The sequence below is a fragment of the Aotus nancymaae genome, unplaced genomic scaffold, assembly GCF_030222135.1.
Source record: "Aotus nancymaae isolate 86718 unplaced genomic scaffold, 86718_ANA_hifiasm-v0.15.2.pri h1tg000014l, whole genome shotgun sequence".
Lineage (NCBI taxonomy): Eukaryota > Metazoa > Chordata > Mammalia > Primates > Aotidae > Aotus > Aotus nancymaae.
The window spans coordinates 1,520,092-1,545,543 of record NW_026988425.1 but is presented as its reverse complement, the minus strand read 5'-3'; the positions used below and the strand labels follow the sequence as shown (position 1 = coordinate 1,545,543).

The window sequence follows — 25,452 nt, the reverse complement described above, 5'->3', positions numbered from 1 at the left end:
CTGCCTGCCCCCTGCCTGTTCTTGCAGCCCACGTGGCCCCAAGGGTAAAAGAAAACAGAAGCAGCCGGGAAGGCACATGGCGGCCTGCAGGAGGCAGCTAGGGCTCACACGCGGAGGCCCCAGGAGGCAGCTGGGGCTCACATGTGGAGGCCGCAGGAGGCAGCTAGGGCTTACACGCGGAGGCCACAGGAGGCGGCGGGGCTCACACGCAGAGGCCGCAGGAGGCGGCTGGGGCTCACACGCGGAGGCCGCAGGAGGCGGCTGGGGCTCACACGCGGAGGCCGCAGGAGGCGGCGGGGCTCACACGCGGAGGCGGTGGGGCTCACACGCAGAGGCCGCAGGAGGCGGCGGGGCTCACATGTGGAGGCCGCAGGAGGCGGCGGGGCTCACACGCGGAGGCCGCAGGAGGCGGCGGGGCTCACACGCGGAGGCGGCTGGGGCTCACACGCAGAGGCCGCAGGAGGCGGCGGGGCTCACATGTGGAGGCCGCAGGAGGCGGCTGGGGCTCACACGCGGAGGCCGCAGGAGGCGATGAGGCTCACACGCGGAGGCCGCAGGAGGCTCACTCAGGAGCGGACACTGCTTCCTCCCTCATGTCTTATGTCCATGTGGATTTTCACCCCCAAAGCCCAGCCCATGAAAGACACAAACATATAAATTTCAGCCATGACAGCAATATGGAATACCTTTATTCAGCACCAGCAACACCCTTCACACACAGTCAGGGGGCTTCCCGCGCTCATCTTCCCGTGGAAACGCTCATGTGGATGCTGCGGGCCCCCGTGTCATGGCTCTAGCGGTGCTGTCTGAACTGCAGCCCACAGTAACCACACGTGCCCGTTTTTGTCTCTTTGTCCTGAAAAAATTCAAAAGGAATGTTGTCGTGTTTCCCCATTCTACTTCCAATCTAGATATCACGCATCGAAAATGCATCTGTAAAACTTAAAACAGACTGTCAGAAACACATAAAAATAGTACTGAAGTAAGAATGGAGACTGTCGATCTCGCTTTCCCCAGCTGAAGCCCCCGGCCTCAGACTCCCACCTGGGCTAGGCAGCCATCCCGCCGGACCCCCAGGGACATCGCCGTTGGCTGCAGCTACGACCCATGCAGCACCCACACCTCAGCTTCCTGGGGCTGCGGCGGGTACTGCACAGGACCACGAGGCACACCCGGGCGAGGCCCATAGGGCTGGGGCCCAGGAGAGGGCAGCTGGGTGCCCAGTCCTGCCCTAGGCTGCTTGACCATTTATGCCTGTTACACTGTCCCCTTTCAGGACAGGCACCAAGATAATGACAGCTTTTAATGAAGGTCAGCTCTAATGAAGTTCAAGTCCTGTAACGCGAACACCAAGCCCGGCAGCTGCCTGAGTCCCTGAGTGCTCCGCGGTGCCCCCTCCCTCCCTGCACCCCAGGTCCATATCCCAGCTTCAGCCACGGCCTCCTTCGCTGGTCTTGTGTTCTTTTTTCTCAATGGTCCTGTATATGACACTCATCAACAGGCAGAAAGGATTACACAGGGACTGTTAAAACATAAATTGTGTGCCCCCCAAAGTCCTAGCCCCGACGTGACTGTATTTGGAGCTGGGGCCTTTAAAGAGGTGATTAAGGTGAAATGAGGTCATACAAGGGCCCTGATCCAATCTGCCTGGTGTCCTCTGAGAGGAGATGAGGACAGACACCCACGAAGGGACAGTCCTGTGAAGACACAGAGAGGAGCCCTCATTTGCAAGTCCTGGAGGCCCCAAGGAGGAACCAACCGAGTGGCACCGTGGCCTTGGACGGCGGCCCCCAGTGCCGTGGGAAACACATGTCTGTTGTTTCCGGCCCCGGCCTGTGGTGCGGTGTGTGGCAGCCTGAGCTAAGATGATGACCAAACTGAGAAGCGCCAGAGAGGAGGCAGACGCCTGAGCCTCTGAGAAGAGGAAGGTGGACATTAAGGGTAACCCAACGAAACACACCGTCCACCACTTTGCAGCTGGAAGGGGTTCTTGGACACGCTGCTGTGGCTAGGACCTGTACTGTGGGGCCGTGGGGTGAATGTGCCAGCAGCGTGAACCCCGTAAGGGCCGCCTCGGGAACAGATAGAGAAGGGGGCAGAAGAACAGGCACTGGGGGTGAAGGGGAGCGTGAGGACCAGCAGGCCGCGCTAGCGTGTGTGCAGGTGGCTGGCTACGCACCAAGTTGATGTACACTTTCGGGTGGCCCAGGGCGCCCCCGCCACCATCGCACGAGATCACCCGAGTCTCCACCTCGCTCACCGGCTGCTCTGCTATCAAATCAATGCCAAAGTTTTCATTCACCTGGAACAAGAAGAAAAACTTACATAAACAAATACACAAACTTGCTAACTTCATACAATTTAAGCCCCACACACAAACCCGTGTACCATCAGCACGGATCTATGGTGCGTGCTTCATGTAACTATTATCACCATAGACCTTCATGACTCACAGGTAATTTAGGGTCTACACACACATTTACTTTTCACTGGAATAAATGAAAGTTTATTCCAAGTAAGTTCTGCAAGGAGCAGAGCAGCACAGAGGCTTTCCCTCAGTCCCCCGTCTGACTCGGCACACGCTGGCTGACAGGCGCCTGTGGGCTCTGCCACGCCCTCCTCTCCCCACCACACTGCCCCATCCCACCCGAGAGCACCTGCACCGCACAGGCCTTTCCCCACAGGCTCCGGTGTGCGTGTCATAAGAACATTCTCTCACGAGCCTCCATGCAGTCATCCACCTCAGTAAACGGAATACCGATGGAAGAGATTTATCTAAAATGCCGAAAACGCCACCCGCACGGCAATCCACGAGACCACAACGTCTCCGGCTTTCCCAGTTCTGAACGCTGCTTAGGCCATTCTTAAGTGTTTTCTCCTGTTTGCTGCCACCGTACACTGGGTCTACTCATCCACTGTGTCTTCCACCTGGTCATTTATGACTTGCGGGAAAGACTCTGGTAATTTCACCTCCTGCTTGTGTGCTGATGCTTTTGAGTTACAATCAAAATGGAATGAAAACGACGTCTCCATACCGCCGTGGGGTGAAGGAGGACACAGGACCATGCGGAAGTGCCAGACAGTGGGTGAGCGGACAGAAGGCTCCACTGACTGGCCTGGGGAAGACGGGGGTCAGCCTACATAGTCACTTACTTACACAACGCCCAAAGGAGAAAGCACTGAACAGGCACTACTGTGAGAAGGACTGTGAGCATGACGGTCAGCCTTTCTTTGAAGTTTTATAAATTTGACTCTGAAACCACATTTCACATTTTTCAAAGTCATAAAACTAAACTTTTAAAATGACAAAAAGGAGACAAATGGACCTACGGATTCCAAGAAACTGTGAGAGAGTGACGGGAGCATTTCTAACAGGACACACCTGGAGAGCAAAACCACCTCCAAGGGAAAGCAAATCACTACTGAAACGTCGGGACTTTCAGTGTGGGGAAGGAACCAGAGATGTAGGCTCACTGGTCCGGCAGAAAGAAGTCTCGTGACCCTGAATTGAGTGTGGAAGGGTCCGTGTAACTCATCCCACATCTGATGACCACACACACCCTTCCTAGCTCCATCCCCAGGACCATGATGAACCCAGTGGCAATGAGCACCCTGGCTGCCCACACGGTGGTCTCTAAACACCCTTTCACACCAAAGGGAAGGGACTGGGTTCTTTCAAAAATGCCTGATTCTGGGTCCAGGGCAGGAAATGGTACAGGATGAACCGCAGACACTGTACTGTGGCACAAGTCAAGGAAGTTTTAAAGGCAACTGAGGTTGTGTCAAAAGAGGAGTCAACCTGGGGAAACCTGCCACATGGGATGATCTGGGATACCAGAAATTGGAAGGACAAGGGGATTATAACTGCGAAGGACAGAAACACAAATATTTACACCCATGATTCATAAACATGTTTAAAAAACTCATTAATTACCTTACTAGGCACTACAGTTTGCATGTGCTCCCCCAAAACTCCCGTGTTGGAAACTGAATCCTCAATGCAACAGTGTTGAGAGACGGGGCCTTTCGAGGTGCTGAGGTCACGAGGGCTCTGCCTCATGAGGGATTCTGGCTGCCCTCACAGGTGGCGGCCGGGCTTCTGGTGGAAGGATGAGTTCAGTCCCCCTTCATGCACACTCTCCAGGCCTTCCACCTTCCACCCTCACCAGACACAGCCTCAACCGTGCACCTCCCAGCCTCCAGACTGTAAGAAACAAATCTCTGTTCTTTATGAATTATCCAGTCTCAGGTAGTCTGTTATAGCAACACAAAACAAACAGACACTAGAGAATCAACCCATTAAAGGCTGGTAAATAAAGAGAAAGAATCAAGTATTTCTTCTGATTTTCCTACAGAAAGTTTACCTCAGGACCAAACTTTCTTTTGATATAAGTATTCAACCTAATAAGACAGATAATATCATTTTACAACCCTTTATGAAATCACAGATGTAGGAGATAATGATCAAAGTCTCTCACTACAACCAGAACCGATTACATACTATGTGGCTCCTGACGGAAGGAACATCACCTACATAGCAGTGTCACCAGGAACAAAACACCGACCCTCAATCTGATCAAGCCTCCAGCTCCAACTAATTCCCAAAACATGCAGAGACAAGAGCAAGGTCACCAGCTCGACAGTGACGCGGTCAGGAGGCTCCAGCCGTGGGGACTCGACAGAGGAAAGCACCTGGGCGCTCTCACGAATAAATTTTCCAATGAGAAAAAGAGACAGAGCGGGAAGTCCATGGGAACCTACAGACTAAAAGAGACTTAAGAGACACCAACACTGCAGTGCAGGAACGCACCTGGGCTCGGAGTCGCACGATCACATTTCAAACCATGCATGACCAAGAACATTTACCGCCACTGAGATATTTAGTTTAAAGGAATTATTGGAACTTCAAGGTGTAATATTGTTGTCATGTTAATATATTTTATTTTATTTTTTTACTTCCCTGTAAAATCCAAATGTTAGTATCTTTTGACTGTATAGTTAATCCTTGAACGACTCAGGGGCTGGGGAACCACCCCCCATGCAGCTGAAAATCTGCATAACTTTTGACTCCCCCACAACTGAACTACTCACAGCCTGATGCTGACCAGAGTCTTCACCAATAACATCAACAGTCGATTAATACATATTTTGCATGTCACAAGTATCGAATATGAATGAAGTAAGCTAGAGGAAGAAAATGCAATTAAGGAAATCGCAAGGAAGAGAAACTCTATCAACTGTCATTAGGTGGAAGTGGATCCCCACACAGGTCTTCACGTCGAGCAGGCTGACGAGGAGGAAGGGAGGGGTTAGTCCTGCTGTCTCGGGGTGGGGGGTTGGGGGTATGCAGAGGCAAAAGAAAAGCCACTTATTAAGTGGACTCACAGTTCAAACCTATGTTGTTCAAGGGTCAACTTATACACAGATAAATTTAGACTCGATAAACATGATGTCAAAGATCTACTTCGAACTTACTAGGGGCTGGGGGGCCGGGGTGGAGGCAGAGCAGAGCTGAAGTCAGACTGGCCATTCTGACACCTGTCTCGGTTGGTAACTGTCAAAACTGACTGCCTGGGTACATGGGAAAGGGAATCCTTAGACCACACCTCCGCTTCATAGTTTATGCTTTTTAAAAAGCAGTAAAACATCCTGGCTTGGCAAATAATGTATTTTATGATGCTCATAATGGCAAATTTGGGAACCCAGAAAGGGGACATGCCTTGATTTCCTCTGACTGTAATGAGCCAGCCCCTGTCAGCTGCCCCTGGGAATAATCAGTGAGTAAGTGCCAGGAAGACAAGGCACGAAGCACCGGGAAGCCACGGGAAGTGGAGCTCTGGCGTCTGCGCATGTAGAGGGAAGGAACTCAACTCTCCACCCCCGGCAGGCCCTGAAGTCCAGGGGCGGGGGTCTACCAGCACGGCCCCTCCTGGACGGCCCGCTCCACCGCGCATGACACAACCCTCCCTCCGCCGCCAACGCTGCTCGGGGGTTCCCCGGCTTCACAGCACAGCCTGGAACCTCGCATTCCTCCTACAGTCCCCGCCTCAGAGTGGAAGCAGCAACAGGGCTCATCACAAGTCACCCACTTCTGGAGGCCAGAGGCTCATTCGACGCCACACACAGTCACAGAGAACTGGAGGCAGGCACCACTCTTTCCCTTACAGATACATTTTGGAAAGGTTTATTTTTCAAGAGGTTGGGTCAGTTACAGATGACCATTCTGTAAAGTTTTCCTTGGAGATCTATTTCCAGAAACACAGAAGGAAGTTAGTGGAAAATGAAGCCACATTAAAGCAGGAGCCCTGAGCGGGGCGGTGCTGCCAGGTCCTTTCTCACGCTCCTGCGACACAGGCCTCTGCCACCAGACTGGCAGCTCGCCTCATACCAGCGCCTCCAGTGGGCTCTGAAGTGAGCGATGTTCTGCTCACCCCTGCTGCAGGCGAGGCAACTAACCATACAAATGAAGCCTTATGGTGTAAATAATATGGTGTCTGCCTAAGTGACAAACTGCCAGGCCCCAATCATGACAGTCAGAGAGACCGGCCACCTCCCCACAGGGAGGGCAGCTGACGCCTCGACACAGGTGACTGACGTGGGATGTCCTCCTGTCATTTAGTGTGCACAGCTCAAGGGTGACCCTGACCGCCCATCACGAGCAAACGTCTGGCTCCAGGAGCTCAGTGCAACCGCAGGAATACAAAGAACCGGCAGTGAACACACCCAGCCACAACAAAGAGCCTCGCTCCAGGTTCAAACCCAAGGCTCCATCTCACTGGACGCTCTAGGTTCTCAAGACTCCATTCTCACCTGCTTTCACCTGGGGAAAGGTAAGAAAGACTGAGGAGCGTGGCTGCATTTCACAAGGGAATCCCGGGAGAACTGCCACGGCAGCCCGCACGCCATCTCTCGTTAAGCACATGGCGCATGATACAGTGAACTGTCCAACCACTGTAAAACGCGTCCTCTGCACGTCACTAATGTAAAAACAGGAAACTCTCTTTCCACTGACCTCTTGATAATCAACTGACTGGGCATAAGAACATTTCGGTTTAAATCTTTAGGAGTGAAAGCTCCATTACATCAAACTGAGATTACAATTGTTAAAGATAAAATATAAAACATAGGATTCCGTGACCCAGCATCAAAACCAATGCAAAAGGGAAATACCCACCCAGCTGAATCATCGATGCTCTGTAGAATACCCACCCCATGAATGCAAATGTATAGACTCAGAACATCAGGCATTTTTAACATTAATGCCAATGATTATATTTAGCTAAACATACATGTGTATATATGTCTGTGTAAGTATGTAATTTTTAAACCACAGGAAATACTGAAGTTTTCATTCAAATTAATTTTTAAACTAAGTATTTCCACAGAAAATGCTCTAAAACCACAATTGAGTTATCTGTACACGTTCAAACTTGCTTTGAGAATAGTGGAGCCCAGTGACTAATTTTGCCAATGCCTTGGAAGAGAAAGAATCACCAGACACAAAGACACGATAGAGAAGCAAAGAGGAAGCCCCGGAGCTGCTCGAGGGAGGAAGTGAAGGGCCCCCCGAGCCAGCTTACCCACGAGGCCACCAGCGTGTGAACCTGGGGCTCATGAACTCATAGTTCCAATAATTTTCCTCTGGGTCCTGGGATAAATAAACCTCACTTTGTAACCATTACTTCTGACAGTCCAAGCCTTTCTAAAGGAAGCAAAGACCCACGGTTCTTATTAACCCAAAAGATTTCTTTTCAAATCCGACTGCCTTTGCCCCATTGTAAAGATGGCGTATATGGGAGGGAAGCTGGGAGGAGGAGCACACAGAAGCAGAAGCCACAGAAGAGCTCTGGAGAGCAGCCGCGGCACACACCAAAATGCCTGTGCCTCAAACCCTCCCTAAAGGACACCGAGGCTGCTTCAAGACAGAGACAGGCTCAGGCAAACCTCCCGCTTAAACCCTCCAAGGATGGCTCTCCCCGTGTCACCAGCCAGATGATCTGCAAAGGAGGAGAGTAGAATTCCGAGGCCCCTCGAGTTCAATCTTCCTCTCACCTGTGTGACCTTCTCAGCCACTGCTATATGGCTGGGGGCCTCACCCTAGCACTCACCCGATTCCCAGTCCTGCCTCCCACCTGGGGCTCCACTGGCAGCAGAAGGTCAGTGCACCCACCACATCCTCCTGGTGACGCCACCTATTCCCCTGGTCCCGGTCCTAGAATAGTGGCTGATGCTTGAAGCTGCCGACCCCTGGGCGCCTCAGCACTCCCTCTCAGCTCTTACAGACCCCTGGGCGCCTCAGCACTCCCTCTCAGCTCTTACAGACCCCTGGGTGCCTCAGCACTCCCTCTCAGCTCTTACAGACCCCTGGGCGCCTCAGCACTCCCTCTCAGCTCATATAGACCCCTGGGCGCCTCAGCACTCCCTCTCAGCTCTTACAGACCCCTGGGTGCCTCAGCACTCCCTCTCAGCTCATACAGGCCCCAGGGCGCCTCAGCACTCCCTCTCAGCTCTTGCTGACCCCTGGGCGCCTCAGCACTCCCTCTCAGCTCTTACAGACCCCTGGGCGCCTCAGCACTCCCTCTCAGCTCATATAGACCCCTGGGCGCCTCAGCACTCCCTCTCAGCTCTTACAGACCCCTGGGCGCCTCAGCACTCCCTCTCAGCTCATACAGACCCCTGGGCGCCTCAGCACTCCCTCTCAGCTCTTGCCGACCCCCGGGTGCCTCAGCACTCCCTCTCAGCCCATACAGACCCCAGGGCGCCTCAGCACTCCCTCTCAGCTCTTGCCAATCCCTGGGTACCTCAGCACTCCCTCTCAGCTCTTGCCGACCCCCGGGTGCCTCAGCACTCCCTCTCAGCTCATACAGACCCCTGGGCGCCTCAGCACTCCCTCTCAGCTCTCTGATATCCGTCCTGCAGCCAGCAGCATTCACAAACAAGGGCCAGCATGGTTCGGGTGGTGCTGTGCTGGCCTCAAGAGACTGCTCGATGTGGGTGCAAGATATCACAAGTCTTCACTGCTGATCTGAGGCGTCCTGTAGTCCTGGGTGATAACACGAGTTACCACCGTGGGTGTGCAGAGCCTCCAGAGGTGCCACGTGGACCCAGCCTCAGGCTCACTCGCTTCCCCACCTGAGGGCGTCCTGCCCTGCCGGCCTCCTGGGAGAAACAAGAATGAGGGATGCCAGCCACGAAAGCCACAGGGAAGAACCTCTGGTCGATTCCCTGCATGGACCTAAAGCCACTTCCCCCTCAAGTTTGTTTTAAACTGCAGTAACAACATGTAACATAGATGCGCCACCTTTAGCATTTCTAAGGGCATTGCGTATATCACATTATTGCGCAGCCATCACCACCACACGTCTCCAGAACCTTCCACCTCCTAAACGGAAACCCTGTTTCCACTCAACACCACCTCCAAATTCACCCCGCCCCTGGCAACCACCAGCTACTGTTACCTCTAAGAGCCGACTCTTCTGGCCCCTCACATAAGAATCCCGCGGGACACTTACGTGACTGGCTCATTTCACTGAGTGCAACGCCCTCCAGGTGTATCCATGCTGTGGCGTGTCCAGTGTTCTTCCTGCTTAAGGAGGAACAATATTCCACTGTCTGTGACGGATCACGTTCTGCTTCTCTGTTCAGCTGACAATGGACCCCCGGCTGCTTCCAGGTTTTAGTTACAGTGAACAAAGCTGGGATGAAAACGAGTGGACCCCAGACCCTGCTTTCAGTTCTTCTGGGCACACTCAGAAGTGGACCCGCTGGACTGGATGGAAGTCCTAGGTCAACTGTCTGAGGAGCCCACAGGCTGTTTTGCTTAGTGGCTGCGTCGTTTTACATTCCCAGCAGCAAAGCACAAAGTTCCAACTTCTTCACATCGCCACCCACGCTTGTTTTCTGTTTTGAGGATCTGCAGCCACTGAAAACTACTCGGTAGCTTTCCTCTCCCTCGAGCGCTACTCAGTTATTTCCATTAAAGAAATCTGCACACACTCTTCTCAGAAGGATAAAACTTCACATCATCACAACAAAACAGCATGCCAAGTAGACATCAGCAGCGTGGGCAGCTGCTCCTAAACCTGGAGGCGCCACGCACCTCAGAGCCTGCTACTGAGGAACAGAGAGCCAGGCAGGAGAGATCACAGGGTCACAAACGGACTCACCCTGCCAGCCAGGTATCGAAGAAAACGTCCAGAATCTTGCTCTGCCCTGAACGCCCAGCTGTGGGCTGTGCAGGTGGGGAGTGACTCAGCACTGGTGAACACCTGGAGAGAGAATCTATCCCACTGGCGGGCAGACGAAGGCACAGGCTAAAGCCCCAGCTGCTCCATATCCTGAAACACGGAGGGAGAGGGCTGCACAGAGCCGCACCCAAGGGATCCCAGCCTCCTGAAGCCCCGGCTGCTCCATATCCCGACACACGGGGGGAGAGGGCTGCACAGAGCCGCACTCAAGGGATCCCAGCCTCCTGATGTTCTGGGTTTCCTACCTAATTTCTTTTCAAAAAACGAAAGAAAAAACCTTGCATATGGACACTAACATTTAAATTCAGTATTTAATTCCTCATCTACAGGGACTCAAAGCCCACGTGCCAACGAGATAAGTCGCTGAAGCACACAGCCCTCATAAACCCATCAGCGCAGGAGCCTGAATCCAGATGCGGCCAGGCAGGGCAGCCCAAGGTTCTGACCAAAGAAGCAGATGACGTTGTCAAGTACCTGGCTACGAGGCTGCTGTACTGCTATTATCACTACTACACCTGGCTACAAGGCTGCTGTACTGGTATTATCACTGCTACACCTGGCTACGAGGCTGCTGTACTGCTATTATCACTACTACACCTGGCTACGAGGCTGCTGTACTGCTATTATCACTGCTACACCTGGCTACGAGGCTGCTGTACTGCTATTATCACTACTACACCTGGCTACGAGGCTGCTGTACTGCTATTATCACTACTACACCTGGCTACGAGGCTGCTGTACTGCCATTATCACTACTACACCTGCTACGAGGCTGCTGTACTGCTATTATCACTGCTACACCTGGCTACGAGGCTGCTGTACTGCTATTATCACTACTACACCTGGCTACGAGGCTGCTGTACTGCTATTATCACTACTACACCTGGCTACGAGGCTGCTGTACTGCCATTATCACTACTACACCTGCTACGAGGCTGCTGTACTGCTATTATCACTACTACACCTGGCTACGAGGCTGCTGTACTGCTATTATCACTACTACACCTGGCTACGAGGCTGCTGTACTGCTATTATCACTGCTACACCTGGCTACGAGGCTGCTGTACTGCCATTATCACTACTACACCTGCTACGAGGCTGCTGTACTGGTATTATCACTGCTACACCTGGCTACGAGGCTGCTGTACTGCTATTATCACTACTACACCTGGCTACGAGGCTGCTGTACTGCTATTATCACTGCTACACCTGGCTACGAGGCTGCTGTACTGCTATTATCACTACTACACCTGGCTACGAGGCTGCTGTACTGCTATTATCACTACTACACCTGGCTACGAGGCTGCTGTACTGCTATTATCACTACTATACCTGGCTACGAGGCTGCTGTACTGCTATTATCACTACACCTCACTGCAGACCTCACCCAATCACCTCTTCTATTACAGGACAGGTCATACCTGCTTTCAATTTTACACATATGACTATAAAGCAATGAAAATATTTCCATCAACAGTGGAGAAATACCTGGTCACCTCCAAGTCCATTCCAGCCCTCCACCTCATTCGTGTGACCTAGGGTGCTACCTACTCCAGGACCATGTGAGGCCTGACTTCTGGTCCCTTCCTTCAGGGTTGGGGGTGGGTGGCACATTCTCCAGCCAGGCCCGGGGGCCATGGCTTCCTTTGCAGGCACCCCCAGTCAAAGCTGGGCAGGAGTCACACACAGACACTTTCCACTTTTTCCTGCTAAGACCAGTTCAATTATCCAGCTTCCTGCTAGCCTTGTTCTATGGGTGACGTTCAGATTCAGTTTATCTTTTTCTTTCTTTTTTCTTTTGGAGATAGGGCATTGCTCTGCTGCCCAGGCTTGGGTACAGTGGCATGATCTCGGCTCCCTGCAGCCCTAACCTCCCAGACTCAATGATCCTTCCACCTCACCCTCCCACGTAGCTCAGACTACAGGCATGTGCCAGCATGCTGGGCTCATTTTTATATTTTCTGTAGACATGGAGTTTCACCACGTTGCTCAAGCTGGTGTTGAACACCTGGGCTCAAGTGATCACCCTACCTTGGCCTCCCAAAGTGCTGTATTTTCTGTAGACACGGGGTTTCACCATGTTGCTCAAGCTGGTGTTGAACACCTGGGCTCAAGTGATCACCCTACCATGGCCTCCCAAAGTGCTGTATTTTCTGTAGACACGGGGTTTCACCATGTTGCTCAAGCTGGTCTTGAACACCTGGGCTCAAGCGATCACTCCACGTTGGCCTCCCACAGTCCTGGGAGGACACGCATGAGCCTATTCTGCCTGGCCCAGTTCATTTTTTAAAGTATTACCTGACAAAACTAGAGGGACAGTCAGATCGGGGGCTGCCAGGGGTTGGGAAGAAAGAGGGATGATCAGGTAGAGCACAGAGGATTTCTAGGGCAGTGAACTCTGTACAACACTGTCATGGTGGACACATCATTACACGTCTGCCCAAACCCTAGAATATATAACATCAGGTGAACCTGTGGACTTGAGTTAATCGTAATGTATCAGTAGCAGCTCATCAGCTGTGACACAGGCAGCACACAAATGAGAGATGGCAGCGAACAGCAGAAACTGAGGGGGGCGGGGTGCTGTGAAAACTCTACTTTCTTCAGTTTTTCTGTAAATCTAAAAGTGTTCCAAAAAAATTAAGTCTCTCAGAAGCCAAAAAACTGTTATAAATAGTGCTAAACACAAATTTGTGCTGAAAGGAGAGCTTGGCGGGATGCCCACTCATCATGTTATAAACACGCCTCGAACCTCCAAGGTGTGATGCCAAGGCGTGCCCTGGACACTCGGGATGCTGAATGGGGGGAAGGCACTGGAGAGGCTCGGCCGGCTGGAGCACTGAGGTCATAGCCAGGAGAGCCTGGCTGAGCTGCCGTCACAGGCACAACTACCACACTCTCCTGCACGCACCCTTACTGGCTTCACCAATCTTGATTCTGTTTGGTTTCTTTTAAGTTGTTTCCATGCTACCCTGTGCTATACCAACCAGAAATCAGAAGCTACACAAAGAATGTTCAGCAGAGAGGTGTTTGTGACGGGGACCTGCGTATTTGCTACATCACAGCAAGAACTGAGTTAGGGAGCTGGGCTGGGGGTCAGATTGCATGAATGAGCCCAATGGTTTCAGGACCAATCTGCTCCGGAAATGCTCTATCTGGGGCTCCTACCTTGTCCCCATGACCCTGCCACGACACTCACAAAGCAGGGATGTAGAGTCCAGCCACTGCCTCAGTAACAACCACCCATCGACACCCAGGAAACCTGAGAATGGGCACCACATCACACTGAGAGAAACCTCCCCTTCTCCACGATCACTGCCAAAAGAAACCAAAGGGCCTGTGAATTCTCTCGACATCCATCGGTTTCCACCTTCCAAATGTCAAGTTCATGTACCTAACAAGGATGACCAAGATAGCCTGCACACAGAAGAAATGTCCCATTCCCAATGCCATGAGCTCCTCTGTGTCAATCACTGGGCTACAGCACTGGAGAAGGCAGCATATGGAACAGATGCTTCTGCTTAGAATACACTAACAATTCAAATAAACAAAAAAAGGCTTTCTGAGGATGGAGAGTAGCAGGACTCACCACATGCCACCACTTACTAGACAATTTACATGGGATCTCACTGGAGACTTACGATTCTACTAAAAACATTCACAGGGTTTCCATTTTACAAATGAGAAAACTGAACCTATGCTGTGATTCAACCTCACAATTGTTAGACTGCAAGTCCACACGGCTTCTACTCTGACAGGCAAACCCACTAGACACCCCCCCTTTCCACCACCATGATCCTGGCAGACATCACTAATCAATCATGACATACTCTTTCACTGAATGTGGATCAAGCCTCAAGATCTTTCTCAACCCAGCATTCAAGAGCATTGTCAAATATCCAACCACCAGAATACAAACTTCTCTGACACCCACTCATCAAACCATACAACAGCGAACCAGATGAATTTTCAGAATGTGAATTTATATTCAATTCATGATCATGTGAGCTTCTCCGGAATGCCCTGGAGCTCCAGAACGGAAGTAGAAAAACTACACACTGGGAATGGATAATGTAACCAAGATTAAGGGAGAAGGGAAAATATATGATTTAGGAATCGTTAAGGTGTTAAGAAGAATAACCAGGCTAACCAAAGTGGGAAAAAGAATGAAAAAAAAAAAAAATTCAGGAAACATGGAAGCATGCCTGAGCTAATTAAGAATCCAGGAGCTCATAGACATGAGCGATAGGGAGTCAGGTTTAAAAAGAAAAAAAAGGCTGATTTAGGCAGAAGGATTCTAATTTCAACATTCTTTCTCCAGTGGTCACTCAGAGATGACCTGAACTGATCTTCCCTCACAATGTATAGAGCTAACAGACCCACTAAGGGAAGAAAAACTCGTGGATTTTCAGCTCGTCACTGTAAGTCCCTGTAAAAACACATACTAATTTATTTGGTGAAAACTATGAAAAACACACCTCCAAGTTGTTAAAAGAGTAATTTTTTAAAGTTGGTAAGATTTACTTTAATCTGAGAGTCTCAGAAGAAGGCATGAGAATTTTAAAAAAAGATCACTTCCACTTATATATAAACCAGAACTACAGCTCCAATGTTACGTAATGCATTTCAGGGGAAACAAGACACAAATAGACACAATTAACACAATTAGAAAGTAGAATCCCGTCCAGAACTGCTAGGGTCCTCGAAGTAGGGGGGATTTATTTAAATGTAGAATCCCGTCCAGAACTGCTAGGGTCCTCGCGGTAGGGGGAATTTATTTAAATGTAGAATCCCGTCCAGAACTGCCAGGGTCCTTGCAGTAGGGGGAGAATTTATTTAAATCTTATATGTTAATTTTTATTTCTTGTTGGTTACCTAAAAGTTTTATGAAAGCTTACCTCTCGTCATTATAACTTTTACTCACCTCTTTCTGACGACCTACAAATCGAAGTCTCCTGTAGTCTTTTTCATCATAAACCTGGAAAAAAAAACAAAAAGACCATGTGTGACTTTAACAGCCTAATTCTGAAAAAAGTCACTTCGTATCAATCATAAATATTACAGGTGAGTGTTTTTCTTAACTTTTGGGCCATTGATGAAAAGTCAAACAAGTGAGGGGCACAGTACACAGTTAATCAGGAGTATTTTTAGCAAGATACCTGGGATGAAAACAGGTGAGCACCTGAACCAGAGAGCAGCATAGAGAAGGAGCCCGGGAAGGTGAAGCTGAGGAGGAGAGACAAATCCTGACCGAGGAGAACCGCCCCAACCTTCTTTCGCATATGGCCAGATAGCTTTATATATCCCCCTTAAATCTTCTAGGGCACATTTACCTTTGTTCTTCATTTTGGCTTACAATATTTTTGTGCTTTGGACTACAACCAACTTCTCAGATTACTAAAGTTTATTATTGAATATTACACAATTCTAAACGCTGACCCAAAAAATCAGCGGCCACGGACCGCCTATGGACAGTCACTCCACAGCAAAGGCTGCCCGCCGGGGAGCCTTCCAGTTCCAGAGCCCGCAGGCCCTGGGAAGACGAGACCCACCGCTGCCGGCCGCCGCCACCGTCCCGACCCGCAGGCCTCCTTCCCGGCGCCTGAGCGACACAAGCACAACCTTACTACGACCTGCGCGGCCGTTGGCGCAGAACCAGAGCCGCGGATGCCCGGCGAGCCCACCGCCACCAGCCGCCAGAGGTGCGGCCGGAGGAAGAGGAGTCTTGTACCCAGCGGCCGTTACCTGGCCAGTGTGTGTGATCTTCTCCCCGGTCGGCGAGACCTGCACCCCGAAACATCTGGTGCCAAGGGAGAGGCTCCGCGCAGCCGCGTCGGACCGGCACAACAGCCGGCAGAAGGTCACCGCCGCCGCCATTTTGCGTGGCTGACCTTTGACCCGGCGCAACGTTGCTCTTAGAGCCGACGCATGCGCACGGCTCCTATCGGCGCTCGTACTCCCGGGACTTATTTCGCCCTGGGGAGCGCGCGCAAGTCGGGGCGGAGGGTGCGCATGCGCTGCACAGGTGCATCCTCTGGCAATTGCAGCCTCAGGCTGGAGTTAGGGCCCGGATAAGGCAGGCAGTGGTGTGCGCAATCTTCAGCTCTTAGGAGTGCCCAATGGTTCTTATTTAAGGGACAGGCAGGGGAGGATGTAAACTGAAAATACAAGGTTTATGTTCCTATGGTAACCGATAATCATGAGACGTTTAAATATCAAAAACTTGTACTGGGTGAAGGAGTCGACTGCTTAGCAGAAGAGACTGGAAGTGCATTCTCCTGGTTCAAGGCAAGCATTCCTATGTGAGGTTATGGGGAACCGCGGAGAAAGAGTATATTTGGAAGATTTCTGCAGCAAAGCCTAGTACGCCAATTGACTTTATCCAGCATGCAAACACAGCCTCTAAAAAGGCCCATTTTGTTTAGGGCTGACTTGGGTATAAATCCCAGCTTAACGCTCCAGCATCCAGCTTTTATTTGCTGTGGTCAGAGCCTGAGGACCAGGTGACTCCAAGAACAAAACACTAGAGATGGATGAGAGGCCGGGAGATGAAGAGGGGGAAAGGCGGTGAGAAACAGGAATGCACAGAAAAACCTCCCGAAAACTGAGAAAGCTGTCTCAATAAACGTGGTGGTCGGGCAGATTTGCCCTAGAGCTGATCAACTCCACAGCCCTGCCCGCTGTTCGCCGAGTCAGGTGTGAAAGTGGGCGCTGCGATGCGCCTGAAGCGTTGGGGCCTGCACGGAGCGCGGGGTGGATGCAGCCACCTCTGCAACTCACCTAGACACACGCAAAGTTAGGCGGATGGAGTCACGGGTACATCCCTGAAAAGGCAGGGATAAGAGAGCTAACTGTAGAATCTAGGTGGCAAGTATACGGGTGCTCACTGTAAAGTTCTTCCCGTTTTAATGTATGTCTGAAGCGTTCCATAATGTCGGGGAAAACAGCCGTACCCAGTTGGAACCACTGCCGGTCTCCACTCGTTTCCCGGAGCCTGTTTACATTTCTCCCGGGATGTCCCCTTAAAAGCATGTCCTCTCTCTCGGTTTGTTTTGACATTGGTACTTGTCAGCTTTTTCTAAGGTCTAATTGGTTGTAATTTCTTTTTTGTTCCGAATAACCATTTTCGTTCCTGTTTTTCGCATTTTTTGCCGAGAGCTCCCCGCTCCGCAGCGCAGCTGTGCCCCCGGCCCGCAGGGAGTGCGCAGTCGGCCAGCCTCAGTCTCGCGCCTGCGCACTCGCGGCTGCATCTCTGCGCCCGGCCCTGGACGTGGGCGCGCCACGTGACTCCCGCCGCCATTTTCCTTCCTGGCAGCGGCGTCCGCGTCCCAGTGGGCACACGGGAGCGCAGGCGCGGGCTGAGGTCGCGGGGCCGGGTACCGGCGCTGTCTTCTCAGGTCAGGGGTCCCGGGTTCGAGAGGGTGGGGCCGGCCACCTTGGGCCCCCTAGGCCTGTGGGGCCGCGTGGGCCGCGGTCAGAGAAGCGTGAGCCGGGGCCTGGCGGTGTCGGAGGGTCAGAGTTGGGGCGCGGGTCCGACCTGGGCGGCGGGAGGGGGTGTCGAGCGACCCCGGGGCGGGGATCCCGCGGCTTCCAAGCGCGACCCCACAGCCAGCGCGCAGAGCCTGCCCCGGCGCCGCGGTGTCCTGCGGGCGCTGCAGACACAGCTCCTTCCAGCCGGGGCCCCTGGCGCGTGGGGAAGCAGGGGCGGGCGGCCGGACTGCCAGGGCTCCGTGCATTTCCCAGCGGAGGCCAGGGCTTGCCATCTCGGGGTTTTGTCCTGAAACTGGCCCGAGGGAGGGCCCCTGGGACTGGGGAAAGGGGGAAGGAGGGGCTCGTCGGCTGAACCGCCCCTTACCTGGTGTGACTTGGAAAGCGATGCGGCCTCAGTGTAAGCTCCCTCCCGGCCAAGTCAGCCGCTCCTCGGCATCGCGGGGCTTTGCGCACTCGCCTACACCTGCAGCAGGCGGGCAAGGGAAGGAAGCCACCGTCCAGTGCCCCTTATTCTCCTGGCACACTTGAACCTGTGGTCGAGGCTGCAGCTGGTGTGGAAGCGCCCTCCGACCCCATAGTCGCTGCCTTCCCAAGCCTCAGTGAAACGGGAAAGGAAGCCTTAAATAGCAGGTGGAAACACAGGAGAAGCTGTAACACCTTTTTTTCCCTCTCCCGTAGATTGGCCACGACATGGCAACTCTTTTAATAAGGAAAATGGTGAGCCCTCTGCTGTGTCTCAGTCGTCACACCCTGAAGCCTCCAGCCCTCTCCACGTTTCTGTTGGGATCTCTTCGAGGTGCGGCCCCCGTGGCTGTGGAACCGGGGGCAGAAGTGCGGTCATTTCTCTCACCCGGCCTCCCTCACCTGCTGCCTGCGCTGGGGTTCAAAACCAAGGGTGTCCTTAAGAAGCGCTGCAAGGACTGTTACCGGGTGAAGAGGCGGGGCCGGTGGTACATCTATTGTAAAACCCACCCGAGGCACAAGCAGAGACAGATGTAGTCGCTTTCCCTCCAGAGTCACGCACATTCTCGTCATCAGGAGAGTGACGGTAGGCAAACGCGCTAAGGTTACCTGTCACTCTTCAGTGCAAATGAGGAGCTGTAGAGGACACTGCATCATCTCATTTCTAAAACGCTCCAATTAAAAACGTCTTCCTATTTGAATAGACTGTCTGAATAGCTTAGTTCATTCATCCTCCCTGAACTCTGGCTGCAGTAGGGACGGGGCGGTGCCGGGTGCAAGGCGGGCAGGAGTCCTTCAGTCTCCGTGAGGCTGCTCAGGGCCTCCTGGAAGTCAGTGTTCGCTCACCTGTCGTTGCACAAACCGACCTTAGTGGCTTCAGCCATTTTACGTTGCTCACCAATTTGTGAGGCATTTGGCATGGGCTCAGCGGAGCTGTTTTTCTGATCTATTTGCCATTAACTTCAGGACCCACTTCCAAGATGGCACCAGCACTCCTGTCTGGGGCCTCAGTGCCCCTCAAACTGCACATGGCACCTCCTCAGGCAGGGCTCAGGGCGTGACTTGCGCTGCCCCAGAGTGAGCTTCCTGAGATGAGTGTCTCGAGAGACCCACTCGGACACTAGGAGGCTTCCTATGACCCAGCCTCAGAAATTCCTTCCGTCATGGCATTTCTGCTGCACTCTGTTGGTTCAGCAAGTCCCTGGGGTGAGCCCAGATTCAGGGGGAGGTGAGGAGCTCCCTTGCTAGAGGATGGCCACACCTCTAAGCTGGCAAGTACCTGGAGGGCTGGAGTGGGCTGGTCCTGGCCTGCTCACCAGGATTTGGAGTTGAGTGAGGCCCAAGCTTGGTGGAGCGCTGTCAGCTCAGGCTGCCGTAACAAAGTACCTTCAGAGGGGGTTTATCAGCAAGTGTCTTCTCAGTTCCGGAGCTGGACGTATGAGATCAAGGTGAGAGCAGAGTTGGTTCCTCCTGAGGCCTCCTTGGCATGTAGAGGGGTCTTCTCCCTGCACTCTCACATGGGCGTCCCTCTGCATCTGTCCTAACCTCTCATAAGAGACACCAGTCCTGTTGGATAAGGGCCCGCCTCAGCGACCTCAATTTAATCTCTATAGCGTCTCCACATATAATCACCAGAGGTTCTGGGATCGGGATGTCAACATACAAATTTGGGACTGGGGAGCACAGTCCAACCCAGAGCAGGTGCTGAGAGGTTGGGACAGCGTTCCCACAGCTCCTTTCCTCCTGGCCAGGGACACCTCCTCTTCTCCCAGAAAAGGAGTTTCTTGAGACAGGAGACCATGCAAGGAGCCTAGCCCTGGGGGGAGTTGGGGGAGCGCCCTCCCGTCCAGGTCAGCAGCAGGGGGCACCATGGCCACACCAGGCCAGATCAGCAGCAGGGGGCACCATGGCGCCCTCCCATCCAGGTCAGCAGCAGAGGGGCACCATGGTGCCCTCCCGTCCAGATCAGCAGCAGAGGGCACCGTGGCGCCCTCCCGTCCAGGTCAGCAGCAGGGGGGCACCATGGCCACACCAGGCCAGAGCCCAACCCCAGCACCCACACGACTTCGGGGGAGCAGACGCCAGTGTGGGTTGCCAGGAACTCCGTGCTGTGCCTGTTCACCCTCACAACAGGAGGGCGGCCAGGAAGGGCCTCTGCAAGCGGCTTGACGTGGGTGTTGCAGCCTGCAGGCATCTGGCCCAGTTGAAGAAAGTGGAGGGCGTGTCTTCCCTGAAAGAGAAGGGAGGCCGCTCTGCGAAGACCCTGCTTCTGTGCGGTGAAAGGGAAGCCCTCACAAGCTGTTCTTAAGTGAGGCGTTGTGGATGCTTTAGAGGGTGTGTCCCAGGAGACCCTGAAAGTGTCAGAAGCCACACCCCACGAGGAGACCTGTTGTGCACCGGGTCCGAGAACAGTTCAAGAGGGGACTTTCCTCAAGCGTGTGTGTGCGTGTGTGTGTATGTGGCATGTGTGTGTGTATGTGTCCACATATGTATGCACATGTCTGCATACGGCACCGGAACAGTGCGGGAGGGTGTGATGAGTCAGCAGGGTTGCCGTAGTGACTCAGTGGCCTGCGACCTCCAGCCAGCGCGCACACCATGTCTCTGATCTCTCACCGGGTGGGTGACGTGGTTTTGAGAACCAGAGGGGCCTGACGGCCCCCAGCACCGCTTGCTGATGCTTTCTAAGCACCCTTAGCCTGGGCCCTGGGGTGCGGACGAGAAGAGGCGCTGCTGCCCTCACCCTTTCTGCGAGGAGCGTGTGGAACAGAAATGGAGGCTGGTGAGTGCTGTGCATGAGGCGTGCCAGCCCCTCCAAAGCAGAGGTCAGGGTGCTGCCTGGAGTGGGTGACGGCCACGCTGAAACTTTAAGGTTGCAGGGGAGGCAACTCGAGGAGGGGCCTGAGACGGCACAGGCAGGGGGCACCCAAGCCATCCTGCGTGGACGAAAACCGGGCGTGCTTCTGCAGCACACGGTGCTCTGTCAGGAGGCCTGACCGCCGGCTGCACACCTGTGGTTGGGTGTAATGTGCCTGCGTGCCATGGAACTGTGGGCATGCACAGTCGTGGCCTTTTGACGATTGCACAGACACATCCCCAGCGAGGCAGCTTGGCATAGGGGCCAACGGGAAGGAATAAAGAAGGCATGAATTTCACGGCACGCTTGATCCAATGGGGAAAGGGGGATATTCTGCTAATTTTGCTTGAGTAGAAATCTAAGGCTGATAATTAACACACCCAGGCTTCAGTCCAGAACAAGCTATTAATAAAAGAGCTCTGCAGAAGCAGGCCAGGACCCTGGACCTCAGCACTGTGGACGTCGGCTGGGTCATGCTCTGGGCCTATCCTGGGCAATGCCAGGTGTTCAGCAGCCCTGGGCTCCACCGCAAGGTGCCATGGCACCCCACCCACGAGCAGGGCCGAAAAGTGCCCCAGACACTGCCAAGCACTCCCCTGGGGGCAATATGTTTCCTCAACTGTGAACCAGGGTTGCTGCCGCCTGTCCTAATGGGCACACCTCATGACGAGGGCTGGGAGGCACGTGCCTTGGGAGGTGATCTCAGAAGTCAAGGTGGGGAGTAGGGATGCAAGTCAGGGAGGGAGAGGAGCTTCCAGGGCACAGAACGAGAGGGGCACCGGGCGCCACCCTGCTGTGTCCCCTGAGGTCCACTCCAGCAGAATGTGCCTTGGTGTCCCCCAGGGGACGAGGATGGGGGACTGTTTATGTACAAATGCTCGTCACACATGATTGAGAGTCACCATGTAGGGCTTAAATCCCAGGCACTTTCAAGCCACCCGAAGGCGGGCTGAGCAGGTAGGTCCTCATGGGCACAGAGAAAGGTGACTGCAGAGAGAGGAGGGGTGAGCATGTGGGCTGGCAAGGTCGTCCTGTCAGGAGCTGTCCCTGCACTCGGTGACCCGCTGGTGGGCCAGGGCCCTGCCAGGCACCAGCCCCGTCTTGCCAACGTCCTTCCTGTCTTCTGAAGGTGTGGTGCCAATGAACTGAAGGAAGGATTGAAAATCCTTTGAGAAGTTGGAAGTGCTATTCAGGTATACGTCATTAGGGTTAGTCTCTCGAGGGACTTTTAGACAGCACTGCAAGCAAAGGAAAAGCGAACGCCGCACAGATGGAGAGAAGAACAGAGGGGCTGTCTCTGGCTTTCCAGAGGAGATGGTTGCCTGCCGCCGAGCGGGAGCCGAGACGCTCTGTGGGACACGTGGCTACTCGTGGACCAGGTCTAACTGGCGGACCACCTGCCTCGAAGCATCGCCGTCGCTCACCCAGGAGAACGGGAGGGAGACCGGTGCTCCTGGGTCCAGGTCTCCCTCCGCTGCCAGACCTTCGGTAGGGGCTGGGGCTTCCCTGCCTCCCTGCGAGTGGGCACAGCCGTGAGACCTGCTGTGGCCTATGCGGCTGACTGAGGGGCACCCGCAGGGTTGCTGAGCAGATGTGATGTCTGCTTTGCAGTAGAAGGGCCTGCCACGCGGTGCATTCACTCTTCCCGAAGCAATGGGGAGGCGATCGGGAGATGGAAGAGGGAAAGCACTCACCGGGAATCCAGCCGCCATGGCCCGTGGCTCACCGGGTGGACCCGTGTGAGCAGGACACCCCGTTGTGTGTTAATGCGCTTGAGCTTGGTGTTTGCTGGCGCAGCGTGAGCATGTGACAGAGGCGACAGGGATGTGGAGAAAGCGATGGGGGTGGGGGCAACCCCCGGGTCTGAGTGTGACCCTGTCCATTCCTCAGCGTCCTGCCTCGGGCAAGAAGCTTCCATGGAAGCCTCATGGTGAAAAGGGGGCAGGCGCTACCGAGCCCTCCTGCAGGGTTCTGGGAACCCAGAGAGCTGGGGCTGTGGTCTCAAAGTCTGTGTGGCCAAAAATTCTGGTGTTGAAACCTAATTCTCGGTAGGAGTGTTTTGGAATGGGGCCTTCAGGAGGTGACTCAGTCCTGCGCCAGGGCCTTATGAGGGGATCTGGGCCTTGGAAAGGGACCCCAGAGAGCCAGCTTGCCCGGCCACCACGTGAGGAGAAGCCCCAGCAGACACGGAAGCTGCGGCGTCTTGATGCTGGACTTCAGCCTCCAGAGATGTGAGGAACAGGCCGTCCGAGGAATTTCGTCACTGCAGCCTGAACAGATGAGCACTCTGCGTGAAGGCCGAGCCTGCGCCCCAGCGCTCGTGTCTGTGCCACCTCCTATCACCCCGGCCTGCCGCGAGCACTGGGCAAGCGAAGGCGCACCTGCCCATCCGTGCCCGCTCATGAGAGGACACCCCTTTCCACCTCGATCACCCCTTTAAGGCCATGCCCACACTTTGCTCTGTGGACTTGGCTGAATGGCCCTGCCCAAGAGAACCCTAAGCACCTCTGCCACTGGAGTGTGGGGCAAGAAGTTTGGCACTGGATTTTTCTGGAAATGCACGTTCAGCGACGGGCAGATGCGAAACCAGTTGTCACACAGGCTCCTGGTAACTGCTCAGCCCTATGACAAATGGCGTGGCTGGCTGCACGAGAGCCATCTCGAAACTCACGCCAAGACATATTTCTGAATATTAAATATGCAAAGAAAGCTGTATAGCAGTGTGCAAAGTATGTTTTCATTTAAGTAAAAAACATAAATCTAAGCACATGTTTTTCGAAGCCACGGTATTTAGGGGACTTTGTAAGAGAAGTTCTGGAGCAACACTCTGCAAACTCTCGGGGGGGAGGGGAGGACCGACAGGCGGCAGTGTAATGTGAGGTTCACTTTTTGTGGGTTTGAATTTTGTTGAGTTGTGTTTATATCTTTTATGTTGGTACCTAGAAAAACATAAAAATCGGTGAACAATATGCTTCTCCAAAATAATCTGAGCAATGAAACAGCTATCAGGGAAAAGCGAGGCTCCCTCCCCGCCCACTCCATGCCCTCCCCTTTGCCAGTCAGGCTAAGTGTCTTTTCTGGGGGTCTTCTACAATCACACCGTGGCTTCCATTTACTCAGATGTACCATGTGCCTCCCACACACAGCAATGATTCTCAGGTCTGTGGGGCTTGTTTCTCCCCCACTGAGGTGGCCGCGTGGTTATTTCTCCCCCACTGAGGTGGCCGCGTGGTTATTTCTCCCCCACTGAGGTGGCCGCGTGGTTGTCTCTCTTTTCTCCCTTTTGGGGGCTGCAGTGTTACCAGATCACCCGCCATGTCACCCAGTAAATACGTGAACTCGAATCACCTGTTGTTAAGCATGTCTTTAATCTTAAAGGGTGGAGTGCAGAAAATACATGTACTCTAGGTTCTACCTCGGTGCCACGTTGGTGGTACATGACTGAGCTTTAGCGTGGCCAAATGCATCCAGTGATGGTGTCCTCCAGAAGTTTGTGGTGGGGCCACTGCCTGTTTTTGTTGATAAAGTTTTATTGGCACACGGCCCCTTGCTCATTTATGCATCCCATGGTCTGTGCGTGTTTCCATGGCCACAGCAGGGTTGAGTAGTTGCCTCAGAGCACAGAAAGGTTTTGCTCTCTGGCTCTTTGCAGAAAACATTTGCCAACCCTGTTCTATTCTAGAACATTCACAGCAGGTGCAGCCTCTGCCCATCAGGGCTGTGGTGTGTGCAGCTGTGTGTCCATGAGGGTAATTCTCTTCTGAAAGCCGTGTGTGTAGAGCCGTGTGTGCTCTAAAGAACTTAGCCGTTACTCATTTTTAAAAGTCAAAAAGTAAAAATAGGCTAGGCACAGTGGCACATGCCTGTAATCTCAGCACTTTGGGGGGCTGAGGCAGGTGGTTCACTTGAGGTCAGGAGTTTGAGACCAGCCTGGCCAACATGGTGAAACCCTGTCTCTACTAAAAATACAAAAGAAAAAAAAAAATAGCCAGGCATGGTGGTGCGCACCTGTAATCCCAGCTACTCATGAGGCTGAGGTAGGAGAATTGCTTGAACCCGGGAGGTGGAGGTTGCGGTGAGCCAAGATCGCACCACTGCACTCCAGCCTGTACAGCAGAGCAAGACTCGTTCTCAAAAAATAAAAAGATAAAAAAACTATAAATAAACAAGGAGAAGATTTTGAGAAGGTCTCTCCTTCCTCCCTGTGGGGTGCTTTCCTCTCAATCTGACTACCAGGAGCAGCACTCGTGTTTCCATCGCGTCACGCCTTGCACACTGGCATGCACTTTCACACGTCCCTTCAATTGTCTGCATGCAGTCCCAGGCAGGAGTGACACTCTCCTTTGCTTCATCACTCAGATTATTTTTGACTTTTTGCAAAATTTAAATCTTGAA

The 25,452-nt window shown here is 53.2% G+C and overlaps 2 protein-coding genes across 3 annotated transcripts; one reads left to right on the top strand and one right to left on the bottom strand.

The window, feature by feature from the left end:
* Positions 1-658: 658 nt before the first annotated feature.
* Positions 659-16,147, bottom strand: NDUFS6 (NADH:ubiquinone oxidoreductase subunit S6). Its single transcript, XM_012475314.2, has 4 exons — positions 15,993-16,147; positions 15,172-15,225; positions 2,180-2,302; positions 659-856 (listed from the first exon to the last, which is right to left on the bottom strand). The coding sequence occupies exons 1-4, from the start codon at positions 16,122-16,124 to the stop codon at positions 794-796; spliced, it is 372 nt and encodes a 123-aa protein (XP_012330737.1). The 5' UTR covers positions 16,125-16,147; the 3' UTR covers positions 659-793.
* Positions 16,148-17,571: 1,424 nt separating this feature from the next.
* MRPL36 (mitochondrial ribosomal protein L36) lies at positions 17,572-18,901 on the top strand. Of its 2 annotated transcripts, none has more exons than XM_012475312.2 (2): positions 17,572-17,644; positions 18,417-18,901. In XM_012475312.2, exon 2 carries the CDS (start codon positions 18,429-18,431, stop codon positions 18,735-18,737), a length of 309 nt encoding a protein of 102 aa, XP_012330735.2. In that variant the 5' UTR covers positions 17,572-17,644; positions 18,417-18,428; the 3' UTR covers positions 18,738-18,901. The 2 variants fall into 2 exon arrangements, with proteins under 2 accessions (XP_012330735.2, XP_012330736.2); XM_012475313.2 differs by lacking the exon at positions 17,572-17,644 and adding an exon at positions 17,660-17,731.
* The last annotated feature ends 6,551 nt before the right edge of the window (positions 18,902-25,452 follow it).

What these genes read in the sequence shown, in the direction of transcription:
- MRPL36 (XM_012475312.2), top strand. Translation starts at nt 18,429, where the DNA reads ATGGCAACTCTTTTAATAAGGAAAATGGTGAGCCCTCTGCTGTGTCTC.
- NDUFS6 (XM_012475314.2), bottom strand. Translation starts at nt 16,124, where the DNA reads ATGGCGGCGGCGGTGACCTTCTGCCGGCTGTTGTGCCGGTCCGACGCG. An exon ending in AGATCACACACACTGGCCAG is followed by an intron (nt 15,226 to 15,992) that starts GTAACGGCCGCT and finishes TTTTTTTTCCAG; the next exon opens with GTTTATGATGAAAAAGACTA. An exon ending in CGAAAGTGTACATCAACTTG is followed by an intron (nt 857 to 2,179) that starts GTGCGTAGCCAG and finishes GAATTTTTTCAG; the next exon opens with GACAAAGAGACAAAAACGGG.